Source organism: Salvelinus sp. IW2-2015, unplaced genomic scaffold (genome assembly GCF_002910315.2).
Source record: "Salvelinus sp. IW2-2015 unplaced genomic scaffold, ASM291031v2 Un_scaffold2465, whole genome shotgun sequence".
NCBI lineage: Eukaryota > Metazoa > Chordata > Actinopteri > Salmoniformes > Salmonidae > Salvelinus > Salvelinus sp. IW2-2015.
In genome coordinates this window covers 96,971-110,999 of record NW_019943783.1, presented here as the reverse complement: position 1 = coordinate 110,999, position 14,029 = coordinate 96,971, and the positions used below count along the sequence as shown (strand labels likewise).

The 14,029-nt window shown below is 46.5% G+C and overlaps 1 protein-coding gene across 1 annotated transcript in view; it reads left to right on the top strand.

Moving 5' to 3' along the window:
- Positions 1-1,191: 1,191 nt before the first annotated feature.
- The window catches only part of LOC112074019 (janus kinase and microtubule-interacting protein 2-like), a 32,963-nt gene continuing 20,125 nt past the window's right edge, over positions 1,192-14,029 (top strand). The window contains exons 1-4 of the mRNA XM_070440360.1: positions 1,192-1,209; positions 1,475-1,642; positions 8,186-8,344; positions 9,104-9,166. Of these exons, the coding sequence (XP_070296461.1) occupies positions 1,192-1,209; positions 1,475-1,642; positions 8,186-8,344; positions 9,104-9,166 (408 nt within the window). The remainder of the gene's footprint in view (positions 1,210-1,474; positions 1,643-8,185; positions 8,345-9,103; positions 9,167-14,029) is intronic.

Genomic DNA, 14,029 nt, shown 5'->3' with positions numbered 1-14,029 from the left:
ATCTCTCTTTCTACAGTCTCCTCTCACCTGTCTCCCTCCCTCCTCACATTTTCTCTCTGTTTCTCTTCAGTGTTCTTCTTCTTCCCTCTCTCTCTCTCCTGTYGTCTCTCGTTTCCTGCAGAGTTTGGCTTTACAGGGCTGACTGACTGGCTGACTGGCTGGCTGGTTCTCTTATATGTGTTGGGGTGATGATGACTCCTGTTCTGTGTATGGCACTGGTAGAATTCACTGTGAAAGCACACTATCAGTGAATTACCATAGGGCCATAAACAGAGCAGAGAAAGAACCACTGGATGACGCCCGTCCATTCCTAGAGCTAACTAAACTCTCCCTTGTCTTCTTCTGCTTGGGGTGAATGTGATGTCTCTGTTTCGGGTGGTATGAGTACTGCTATGGATCTTTGATTGGGTACCTTTGGGCCTTTGGGATCTTTGTGGGTCAATCGAGCTTTGGTGCGTCCCTCACGACAACCGCATCGACTTGCATTGGGACGTCTCCGCCTCTGCTTTTCTTCTTCGCCCATTTTGGCACTAGCACATTTTTGCTTCTGTATATATGCTTTGAGCAATCATGTGTAGTGCCAATATAGGACAAGATAGATTGACGTCGTTTTTTGGGGGGAATTCAACATTCACTGTGTACTAATACTACCTTGTCTTGTCTCCTGCATTGACCGTTGTAAGACTTTGACTTGATTGATCTGTCTTCTCCCTGCTCTCCTGTCCTGTGTAGGTCATTTTCTATTCTCAGTACAATGGAATCTGAGCCTCATTATCTGAATGGATCAACAGAAAATTCAATAGACCAATGGACCACTTTAAAAATATTTTCTGCTGACTGCAAGTGTGTGGGAGTCTCGCATGCCATCCCCTCTGAAACCATTCCTTTTAGCATTGACAATGATGAAGATGAAAGTCATGGGTTTTTATTGCCTAAACTCAAAAATATAGTATTAAATATAGTATAGCAGAGTGGAATGGTTGTGGCATGTACAAGGCAGAATATGGAGCGAGATGGATTCACTTGCCTGTAACCTTCTTCCGCCCTGTAATGCCGGTGGTTGTTTAGAGACAATGCTAGACGAAACCTTAAATCCATCCATGTCCGGCATCCATCGGAGAGTACTGTGGGTTCTTTTTGCGGCGGACAGGCCTGGATAGGCCAGGCAGGCTTCTTGGCGGTGTGTTGGCAATGGTAGAACTCAACACGGTGGGTAGCTGGGATCCGGTGGTTCTAGACTTGCCAACTACTGCCTCCCAGAGCTTCAGCTCAGGCCCATCGAGAACCTAGTGAAGACATCAAAGGCACTTCTCTAGTGGTAACGTCTTCAATGTTTATAATCGTATTGCAACGATTCTCCAATGGAAGAACACCTGTCTGGATGGCGTAGGGATAGGGATAGCTTCTCCCTGAGTGAGTGGCGTGTTGGTGGTGAAGGGTGGGGTGAGTCTTGTCTGTATTGCCTCCCCTCCAGCACCCGCAGTCTCAGCAGCTGGCATTGAATCCAACGCTTTACAGGCAAGTCTCAGAGCCTTCCATTGAACGCAACCGGCTACAGACAACAGTCCCTCAGAGGCTTCCATTGAGACCAACCCTACAGGCCAAGTTCTCAGAGCTCCATTTGAATCGCAAACCAATACAGGTAACAGTCTCAACAGCTCCATTGAACCAACAACCTTACAGGCAAGTCCTCAGAGGGCTCCATGAACTTCAACTCCTAACATGACAACAGAGTCGCTCAGGAGCTGCCATGAACCAAATCTCGCGCTACAGGCAACGATCCAGTTAGCTCGTGCATTGAACCAACCGCTACAGTGATATTCAGTCCACAGACGCCATGAACCAAACCTTTACAGGCTAAGAAGTTCTCGACAGTAGCTCACATTGATACATTGCAACCGCTAACATGACAACTAGATCATGAGCTCGCATTGTAACCAACCCCTACAGGCACAGTCTCGAGAGCTCCATTGAACGCAGATCGCCTACATGGTAACGAGTCTATACTAGCGCCATATGATCGAATCACAAAACCTAACAGGCAAAGGTCTCAGAGCTCCAGTTTAATACCATGACGACCTAGCAGGGTAACAGTGCCTCAGACGCTCCATTGAAAACCAACCCTACAGACAAACAGTCTCAGATCTCCATGTGAAGCAACCGAGCCATACAGTACAGACAGTCTCAGAGCTCCATTAAAACCAACCATACAGACACAGTCTGCAAGCTCCATTGAACCAACCCTACAGGCAACATCTCAGAGCTCCATTGAACAACCGTATAGGCAACAGGTCTCAAGTCCTCCTATTTGAACCAACCAATGACAGGCAACAGTCTGCAGAGCTCCATTGAACCGAACCATTACCAGACAGACAGTCCTCAGAGCTACATGAACCAACCACACAACAGTCTCATGAGGCGTCCATTGAACCAACGCCTACATGGACAACCAGTCTCAGAGCGGCTCCACTTGAAACCAAACCGTCATAAGCAGCGAAGCAGTCTCACAGAGCTCCATTGTACAACGCAACCATGATACAGAGCAAACGTCTCCAGAGCTCCAATTGGAAGACCAAACCATAGCAAGACGACAGTCTCAGAGCTACATTTGAACCAACCACACATCAACAGGTCTCAGAGCTCCATTGGAACCGAACCATACAGACAAGCAGTTCAGAGGGCTCCAATTGAAACGCAACCATACAGACAACAGTCTCCAGAAGCTCCATTGAACCAACCATGAACAGGCAACAATCTCAGAAGGCTCGCATTGAATCGCAACCATACAGCAACAGTCTCAGTAGCTCCACTTGCAACGCAACCGTGACAGGACAGCAGCTGCTCAGAGGCTCCATTGGAACCAACGCATACAGACCAAGCAGTATCAGTCAGGCTCCATTGAACCAACCATACAAGACAACAGTCTCAAGAGCTCCATTGACACAAACCATACACAGCAACAGTCTCAGAGGGAACAAGAGCGTTGTGGTCTCCAACACCAGGAATACTCAGCACACTGTTGTAAATGTGACACAGTAAGATCTGGTCTCTCCTCCATTTGGACGACTGACGTGTTAGTAGTGTAACCATGCACCACAGACTTTTCTTGAGTACAGTTAATGCCCTAAGTAAAAAATAGCTTTTGAATAGAGAATGTTATTTGTCATTGCCTGCTGGTTTGGTCACTGTGTGAAGTCTGGTGTATTTGTATAATCGCTGTGTGTTTGAATGAGTAAGTAGCTGTTTTTCTTGCTTGTTGGCTACTCAACCTTGCTTTAGCGTAGCCTGGTCCCATATGGCGAAGCTTGTGCTGTTTTGCCACCCCGAAGTGGGCCGTTTCCATGCCAAACAACGCATGGAAGGACGGGCTAAGACAGCACAAACAGATCTAATGTGCCAGGCTATAGCTTCGCATCAGAGTTGAATAGACATGCGAGTCCAGTTCGCCGAAGTGCTGTGATAGGATGAGGCCCTGTTCGTGTTCTGCGCCATGGCCAGCCAACAGGGGGCCAATGCCTGCTCTCTGGAGTCCCTAGACAGAGTGTTAGAGCAAGACTGTGTGGTGTCGTCTTACCCTAAGCTCTGTCAATGGCAGGCCTGCTTTTTTCCCTCCCGTCCCAACCTGCTTGGAGAAGAGTGAGAGAGTAGGAGTCGTGTATTTTCAAGAGAAGAGAATGATACTTTGGTTGTTAGAGAAGCCCGTAGCCAGAAAGCTAAGTGCGAGTGCTCTGACTGCAGTAGATGCAGGGTCCAGGGTGATCTCTGCTGAGTGGTAGGTGAGCAGGGGGATTGGGGGGGGGGGTTAAAACCCTTCCATGGCTGCTTGTTGCATAAATCCTTGCCTATGAGAACTTGCAGCGTCGGGCTATATGATTTGTATGGTCACGTCATGTCAGCCGGGGGCTTATGTCTGTTCCTGGGTGAGCCACGCTGTCATGTTGACCTGCACCGGCGGTGGGTTTTAGCTTGGTGTTGGAAAGCCAATTCAAATTTAAAAAGAAGGGAAGTGGTAAAGATTTGTGGGTCGAGAGACAGCCAGTAAGGCCTCGAAGAACAGGCCAGTAAGCGCCGGTCGGATAGACAGAGGCCAGTAAGGCCTCCGATAGACAGCAGTAAGCGCGCTCGATAGACAGCCAGTAAGCCCTCGATTGACAGCCAGTAAGGCCTCGATAGACAGCCAGTAAGCCTCGATAGACGCCAGTAAGGCCTCGTAGAACAAGCCAGTCATGCCTCGATAGACCAGCAGTATTCCTCGATAGACAGCGCAGTAGTGCTTCAATACAGCCAGTGATGCCGTGCGATAGACAGCCAGTATGCCCCTTAAAAATAGACAGCGCAGTAAGCCTCGATAGACAGCCAGTAACGGCCTCGATAGAAGCAAGCCAGTAAGCCTCGATAGACAGACAGTATGCTTCAATAAAGCAGCGCCGAGTATGCCTGCGATAGAAGACAGCCAGTATGCCCGGCGTTAATAGTACAGCGAGTAGAGCCTCGATAGACAGGCGCAGGTAAGCCTCGGATAACAGCCAAAGTTATGCCCGTCGATAAGACCAATCTCTGGTGAGTGGTGTAAACCTGATTATCTGCTTGACAAACAGATTCAGATTCACCTTGACTCTATTTTAGTCTCATATTGCCGAACTTTGACATGCCAGGGGCGACATGTTCATTATTAAGGAAATGCATTTGTTATCTCTTTGAATAAGGTGAGTGATTATGGTGACTTGTGAAACCGCAGTCTGACGTTGTGTGTAATGTAGAGTTGCACCTGTTTGAGCATTCTAGGCCTTTTACATTTTTTCCTCGCATAGAAAAGTCACAGTCTCTGCTCATGCAAAGTAATGAAACTGATTCAAGAAGAGAACTAGGCCCATTGTCTTCAGACTCTCTGTAAGCGATCTTCTCTGTAGTATAGTGGCAGGTTTGGGAAAAGCCATCGGCAATGCAGGGGCCTTCTCCAGATGGGCTTGCACCTCTCAAGGTTACACCCAATTTTTCAGCACCCCTTTCTCCTCTTCTCTCTCGTCTCTGCTCTCTCTCTCTGCGTCTCTCTCTCTCTCTCTCTCGTTCTCTCTCTCTTCTCATCTCTCTCTCTCTCTCTCTCTCCTCTCTCTGCTGCTGCTCATCGTCTGCTTCTCTCTCTCTGCTCGTCTTCTCTTTCTGCTCTCTCTGTAATCTCTTTCGTCTCTCGTCTCTCGTCTCTGCTTCTCTCTCTCGTCGTCGTTTCGTCGTCTCTCTCTCGTCTCTCGTCTTCTTGCGTCTGCTCTCTCTATCTCCCCTGCTCCAAGTCTGCTCTCTCTCTGCTGTGTCTCTCTTCTGTGTCCTCTCTCTGTGTGCTCTCTCTAACCCGCCCAGCCCCCCACGCCCCGGGCCCTTCTCAAATTGCTCTGTCTCTCTCAATGCAATTTCATTGCAAGGGGCCTTTATTGGGCCTTAGATGGGAAACAGGTGTGTTAGACATTTGCCAAAGCAAGTGAGGTAGATAGGGTTAATACAGAAAGTGAAATAAACATAGCAAATTAACAGTAAAACATTACAACATAACAGAAGTTTCAAAAACAATAAAGACATTACAATAATGTTATATTATTATATATACAGTGTTGAACAATGTAAGCAAATAAGTTAAAGCACACAAGGTTAAAATAAATAAGATAAAATAGTGGGTTGGTATTTCAATGGGTGTTTGTTCTTGCACTGGGTTGCCCTTTTCCTTGTGGCAACAGGTCACAAGATCTTGGCTGCTGTGATGGCACACTGTGGGAATTTCTCCAGTAGATATGGGGAGTTTATTCAAATTGGGATTTGTTTTCAAAATTCCCTTTGCTGGATCTGTTTGGTAATCTGAGGGAATATGTCTCTCTAATAGTGGTGCCATAACATTGGGCAGGAGGTTAGGAAAGTGGCAGCTCAGTTTCGCCACCGGTCATTTGTGGGCAGTGGCACATAGGGCCCTGTCGTGTCTCGTTGTAGAGCCGATGTCTGTGCCATAATCGGCGCCTTATCTCAATAGTGGCAAGGCTAATGCTCACTGGAGTCTGGTAACATAGTCAAAGCTTTTCTTAAGTTTGGGGGTCTCTCTCTGTGTCTCTCTGCGGGCTCCTGTTGCTCTCTTTCTCTGTCCTCTCTCCGTCCTCCCTCAGCAGGCGTGAATTGAGTGGTGCTCAGGGTTAGAATTGGGAAGAGTTGGGCTGAGGGGCAAGAGACAGCCGGTGCTGTACTCCTCTAAGGCAAACCCAGGGGCAATTAGGTGAAATGAGATTAGGACCTGCATCGTTTTTCTTACCGCCAGTAGTCATGGACGGAGGGAGGGTAACAAGGTGGTGTGAGTTTAGTAGTAATTGCTNAGTTTTAAAGTAGAAAGTTTGCAGCCATCACTTCTATGTCTGAAACACAGGCTTCTAGCGAGGAGCAATTTTGGGGCTTCACCCATGGTTTCATTGAAAATGTACAGCTGTGTGTCATCCGGCATAGCGTGAAAGTTAACATTATGTTTTCGATAACATCCCCAAGAGGTAAACATATATAGTTGAAACAATAGTGGGTTCCTTAACACGGAACCTTGTGGAACAACCGAAATGTACAGTTGATTTGTCAGAGACAAACCATTCACAGAGACAAACTGTACTTTCCGACAGGTAAGATTCTAAACCAGGGCCAGAAGCTTGTCCGTGATAGACCATTTGGGTTTTCCAGTCTCTCCAAAAGAATGTGGTGTGATCGATGTGGTGTCAAAGGGCCGCACTAAGTCTAGTAGCACGAGGACAGATGCAGAGCCTCGGTCTGACGCCATTAAAGGTAATTTACCACCTTCACAAGTGCAGTCTCAGTGCTATGATGGGGTCTAAAACCAGACTGAAGCATTTCGTATACATTGTTTGTCTTCAGGAAGGCAGTGAGTTGCTGCGCAACAGCTTTTTCTAAAATTTTTGAGAGGAATGGAAGATTCGATATAGGCCGATAGTTTTTTTATATTTTCCGGGTCAAGGTTGGCTTTTTTCAAGAGAGGCTTTATTACTGCCACTTTTAGTGAGTTTGGTACACATCCGGTGGATAGAGAGCCGTTTATTATGTTCAACATAGGAGGGCCAAGCACAGGAAGCAGCTCTTTCATTCTTGCCTTGTCTCTCAGCTCATTCACAGCTTTGTGGAAGTTACCTGTGGTGCTGATGTTTAGGCCGAGGTATGTATCGTTTTTTGTGTGCTCTAGGGCAACGGTGTCTAGATGGAGATTGTATTTGTGGTCCTGGCAACTGGACCTTTTTGGAACACCATTATTTTTGTCTTACTGAGATTTATTGTCAGGGCCCAGGTCTGACAGAATCTGTGCAGAAGATCTAGGTGCTGCTGTAGGCCCTCATTGGTTGGGGACAGACGCACCAGATCATCAGCAGTAGACATTTGACTTCAGATTCTAGTAGGGTGAGGCTGGGTGCTGCAGACTGTTCTGGTGCCCTCGCCAATTTCTGGTGCCCTCGCCAATTCGTTGATATATATATGTTGAATTGGGGGGGGGGGCTTAAACTGCATCCATGTCTCACCCCATGGCCCTGTGGAAAGAAATGTGTTTGTGGTTTTTGCCAATTTTAACCGTACATGTACATGGATTTTATAATGTTGTATGTTTTTCCCCAAACACCACTTTCCATCAATTTGTATAGCAGAACCTCATGCCAAATTGAGTCAAAAGCTTTTTTTGAAGTCAACAAAGCATCTCTCACTCCTCTCTGTCTCTCTGTCTGTCTCTCTGTCTCTCTGTCTGTCTCTCTCTCTGTCTCTCTCTGTCTCTCTCTTCTCTGTCCTCTCTGTCTGTCTCTGTCTGTCTCTCTCTCTGTCTCTTTCTCTCTCTCCCTCTCTTCTCTCTCTCTCTGTCTCTGTCTCTGTCTCTCTCTGTTCCTGTCTCTCGCTGTCTCTCTGTCTCTCGCTGTCTCGCTGTCTCTCTCTCTCGTTGTTTCTCTCTCTCGCTGTCTCTCTCTCGCTGTCTCTCTCTCTCGCTGTCTCTCTCTCTCGCTTGTTCTCTCTCTCTCTTGTCTCTTCTCTCTTCTGTCTCTCTCTCTGTCTCTCTCTCTGTCTCTCTCAACCTCACACTTGAGTCGCTGACCCCTGATAATGTATCTCTCCTCACCTCCCTCGCTCTCTTTTCCACTTTCTCTCCCCCTTCTCCCTCCCCCTCTCCCTCTCTCAGAAGGAGAATGTGCACTCTCGTTCCCAGCAGCCTCAGCCCCAGCAGCTGAAGAGGCCTACCTCACTGACAGACCTAAGTCAGGCCCACGAGGAACAGGAAGTAGAGTTCCTTAAGCTGCAGGTTGCCGAGCAACAAGGCGTCATCGACGAGCTCACGCAGGTCAGGGAGACACTCTAACATCGACATTGTAGTTTACCTGATCTTTAAATCACCAGAACTTCCAAACAACAGGGCATTGACAGATCCTTATTGTAGTGAGATTAGTGAMTATGGGCACCCGCCTAGCTCATGGGTTCTTAAACAAACAGGCAGACATGTTGTTGTACTTTACTGCAGTACATTGAAACAGTGGAATAAAATGGCTGCCGTTAGGGTGAGTGTACTGTTGGGTAACATGTTGGTCCTGCCCTCCAGACCCTCTCGCCAGCCAGCCACTCACCACCCACTCTCCCACTCTCACCACCCACTCTCCCACTCTCACCACCCACTCTCCCACTCTCACCACCCACTCTCTAATCACTTTTAATCAGAGCCTGTTGCTAATTTACTCATTAGCACGGTGATGTTCTGCTGGCTCCTTGCTGCTGATCATAGTTCTGGATCGCCCCAACATGTCCGGTCCTGGGGGCAGGTGTTGGATACACAACTCTGTTTACCTTCTCCAAACCTGGTTGGTCCCATAAAGAATCCTACCCGTCTCACTTTTTACCGTGGCTGCATTTTGACAAGCCTAAATCAAATAGTATTCCGATTCTGTMCCCAGGATTCCACACACGGGACGATCGATGGCCTAGATTAGTACAATTAGTTTGTCAGGTTAAGGATCAGTCCCACATCAATCAGAGCCTTCTCATACAGAATCGATGCATGTTGTCYAAACTCAAAAGGCTATATCCCAAGTTGCTCCTTTCTGCACAGGAACGTGACAGACTGATGCGCTGCAAAAAGAACCGAAGAAAACCCCTCAAGCTACCACCTAAAGTAAGACTACAACTCCCTCTACCATTCTGTGTGTTTGTGTGTGTTTTATAGTGTTTCTTTGTTGTGTTCTATGCCTCTTGTCACACACTGCTGGTCCAGCGGCTTGTCAAAGCAATAGTCTCTTCTCATGATGCTGATGGGCTGGTTCTGTCTAATTGGGGTCAGATGGGGCGTGTGGGCGCGCGTGTGAATGYATCGGTTCCTAAGTGCGTGTGACTGTGTTTAATTGGGCTCAGATGGGGGAACAWTGACACCTGTTTGGTAATCTCTTCCAAACTCAGTCAGAAGGATAGGTAGATGAGGTGTTGATGATCAGGAGAGGAGGAGTGATTCTAGTAATTGGACTGGGTCCTCGAGAGTTAGCAGAGTCGGTGATGTATGTTGCTAAGAGATTTAACTTTTACTTGGTACTCATCCCGGATCCGGGAGCACCCCCATCAGTAAAAAAGCTGACTAGCATAGCCTAGCATAGCGCCACAAGTAAATAAGGCGAGGACAGACCATAACACACAGACAGATGAATCAGGGAGAAGGAGACAGACATAACACACAGACAGTGAATCAGGAGATGGAGACAGACCATAGCACACAGACAGATGAAGCAGGAGATGGAGACAGACCATAGCACACAGACAGATGAAGCAGGAGAGGAGACAGACCATAGTCACAGACAGATGAAGCAGGAGATGGAGACAGACATAGCACACAGACAGATAAGCAGAGATGGAGACAGACCATAAGCAACAGACAGATGAAGCAGGAGATGGAGACAGACCATAGTACACAGACAGATGAAGCAGGAGATGGAGACAGACCATAGCACACAGACAGATGAAGCAGGAGATGGAGACAGACCATAGCCACACAGACAGATGAAGCATGAGATGGAGACAGACCATAGCACACAGACAGATGAAGCAGAGAGAGGCCAGACCATAGCCCACAGACAGATGAAGCAGGAGATGGAGACAGACCATAGCACAGCAGACAATGAAGCAGGAGCTGGAGACAGACCATAGACACAGACAGATGAAGCAGGATGAGACAGACCATAGCAACAAGACAGATGAAGCAGGAGATGGAGACAGACCAATAGCACAACAGATAGATGAAGCAGGAGATGGAGACAGACCATAGTAAACAGACAGATGAAGCAGGAGATGGAGACAGACCATAGCACACAGACAGATGAAGCAGGAGATGGAGACGACCATAGCACACAGACAGATGAAGCAGGAGATGGAGACAGACCATAGCAAACGATGAAGCATGAATGGAGACAGACCATAGCACACAGACCAGATGAAGCAGGAGATGGAGACAGACCATAGCACACAGACAGATGAAGCAGGAGATGGAGACAGACCATAGCACACAGACAGGTGAAGCAGGAGATGGAGACAGACCATAGCACACAGACAGATGAAGCAGGAGATGGAAACAGACCATAGTACAGACAGATGAATCAGGAGAAGGAGACAGACCATAACACACAGACAGATGAATCAGGAGAGGAGAAGACCATAGCACACAGACAGATGAATCAGGAGAGGAGACAGACCATAGCAACAGACAGATGAAGCAGGAGATGGAGACAGACCATAGTACACAGACAATGAAGCAGGAGATGGAGACAGACCATAGTACACAGACAGATGAAGCAGGAGATGGAGACAGACCATAGCACACAGACGATGAAAGCAGGAGATGGAGACAGACCATAGTAACACGACAGATGAAGCAGGAGATGAGACAGACCATGTACACAGACAGATGAAGCAGGAGATGGAGACAGACCATAGCACACAGACAGATGAAGCATGAGATGGAGACAGACCATAACACACAGACAGATGAAGCAGGAAGTGGAGACAGACCATAGCACACAGACAGATGAAGCAGGAGATGGAGACAGACCATAGCACAGACAGGTGAAGCAGGAGATGGAGACAGACCATAGCACACAGACAGATGAAGCAGGAGATGGAGACAGACCATAGTACAGACAGATGAACAGGAGAAGGAGACAGACCATAACACACAGACAGATGATCAGAGAGGAGAAACAGACCATAGCACACAGACAGATGAAGCAGGAGATGGAGACAGACATAGCACACAGACAGATGAAGCAGGAGATGGACAGACCATAGCACACATACAGATGAAGCAGGAGATGGAGACAGACCATAGTACACAGACAGATGAAGCAGGAGATGGAGACAGACCATAGTAACAGACAGATGAAGCAGGAGATGGAGACAGACCATAGCACACAGACAGATGAAGCAGGATTGAGAAGACCATAGCACACAGACAGATGAAGCAGGAGATGGAGACAGACCATAGTACACAGACAGATGAAGCAGGAGATGGAGACAGACCATAGCACACAGACAGATGAAGCAGGAGATGGAGACAGACCATAGTACACAGACAGATGAAGCAGGAGAAGGAGACAGACCATAGCACACAGACCGATGAAGCAGGGGAGACAGACCATAGCACACAGACAGATGAAGCAGGAGAAGGAGACAGACCATAGTACACAGACAGATGAGCAGGAGAAGGAGACAGACCATAGACACAGACAGATGAGCAGAGATGGAGACAGACCATAGCACACAGACAGATGAAGCAGGAGATGGAGACAGACCATAGCACACAGACAGATGAAGCAGGAGATGGAGAGTACGAGCTGGACATACTCATACATACTGGTGCTATACTATAAACCTCCTGACAAAGCTAGTATCCTCGAAGGTGAACTATACTGTTTTCTGGCACTGAGCTCTGAGCCGGGCTGTCTCAGTCACCCACACTCAGACACAGACAGAGAGGTGTGTTAGCTAGCATCCACCAATCCTCTTTAGATAGTTAACAGGCCTGTGAGGTAGCAGCACTGTACTCTTCCATTCCAGTCAGACTCTCCCAGTAAAGTGTGCATTCTTCTCCATTCCAGTCAGACTCTCCCAGTAAGTGCATTCTGTTTCCATCAGTCAGACTCTCCAGTAAGTGCATTCTGTTCTCATTCCAGTCAGACTCTCCCAGTAGTGCATTTGTTTCCATCAGAGACTCCCATAGTGCATTCTGTTCCATTCCAGTCAGACTCTCCAGTAGTGTTCTGTTCCATTCCAGTTAGAGTCCCAGTAAGTGCATTTCTGTTCCATTCCCAGTTAGAGTCCCAGTAACCAGCTCCAGTTATAGATGCAGGGAGTGTGTTTAAAACCTTTTCTCAATATAGGGGGTGCTGTTTCAACGTTACATTTATCGTTCCCAAATTAAACTGCCTCGTACTCAATTCTCTCGCTGTACAATATGCATATTATTATTACTATTGGATAGAAAACACTCTCTAGTTTCTTAAAACCGTTTGAATTATTTTTCTGAGTGAAACAGAACTCGTTTGGCAGCGAAATTCCTGACAGGTACTGGCAAAATCTGAAAATGTAGACTCTGTTCTAGGATCAGTTTAAAACTCTGTATGTATCCTATGGGTCGACATGAACTGCACGCGCCTTCCCTGGATGTCAGTAACCATGAGAATTGGAATGGAGTTTCTAGGCAGATCTGAGACCTTTAAAAGCCCATGGCATGGGGGGTGCACTCTTTTCAACCTTCGTCATGACGCAAAGAAGGACTCAGGATGGCATTCTCAAAAGCTCAAGTTATAGGCCTTAGATATACGGCTCTGATTTATTATAGTGTTAAAAATATCATAACGAGTTATTTTAAACCAAGTTTCAGTTTATGTGAGTATATTGCGAATTTTCGGAATTTCCTTTGTATTGCGTTTTGAAGATTTGGGCATGTCTGCGCCACATACTAAATGTTTGCTGCTATTTCCAAAGTTGAAGAGGACGTTTTACAACCGAGCAACGATTCTTTTGGACAAAGGACAACTTGCCCAAGATTTCTGATGGAAGCTCTTCCAAAAGTAAGAGCTATTTATGATGTTAATCCGTATTTCTGTGGAAAAATGTAAAATGATTTCCGCCATTATTTTTCGGCACTGGTCTGGCTGTAACGCACACTGTATGTCTAGTAACGTTAATTTTAAAATCTACACAGCGGTTGCATTAATAATACTGCATCTTTCATTTGCTGTCCACTGTATTTTTTAGTCAAGTTTACGATTGTTATCGATTAGATTAGGTGCCTCTCCAAGATGGCGCCGGCCAGAATGCCTGAATGTTGCTACTGATCACATAGTTGCTACTGATCGTATCCACGATTTGTGCTGCTAAATATGCACATTTTCGAACAAAACCTATATGCATTGTGTATATGATGGTCCCGTGTGGTCAGTTGGTAGAGCATGGCGCTTGCAACGCCAGGGTTGTGGTTCATTCCCCACGGGGAGACCAGGATGAATATGTATGAACTTTCCAAATTGTAGTCGCTCTGGATAGAGCTGCAGCTAAATGACTTAAATGTAAATGTAATGATGTTACAGGACTGTCATCTGATGAAGTTTATCAAGGTTAGTCAAAAATTATATATCTTTGCTGGATTGTTACGATCGCTAACTTTGCTGCTGGTAAATTGCTTGTGTTTCTGGTTATTGTGGTAAGCTAATATAATGCTATATTGTGTTTTCGCTGTAAAACACTTAAAAATCTGAAATATTGGCTGGATTCACAAGATGTTAGTCTTTCATTTGCTGTCGCTGTGTATTTTTCAGAAATGTTTTATGATGCGTATTTCGGTATTTGACTGTGGTCTCTGTAATTATTCTGGCTGCATCGACCGCTATTTCAGATTGCAGCTGCAATGTAGAACTGTGATTTTTACCTGAAATATGCACATTTTTCTAAACAAAACATATGCTATACAATAAATATGTTATGCAGAAATACTGTA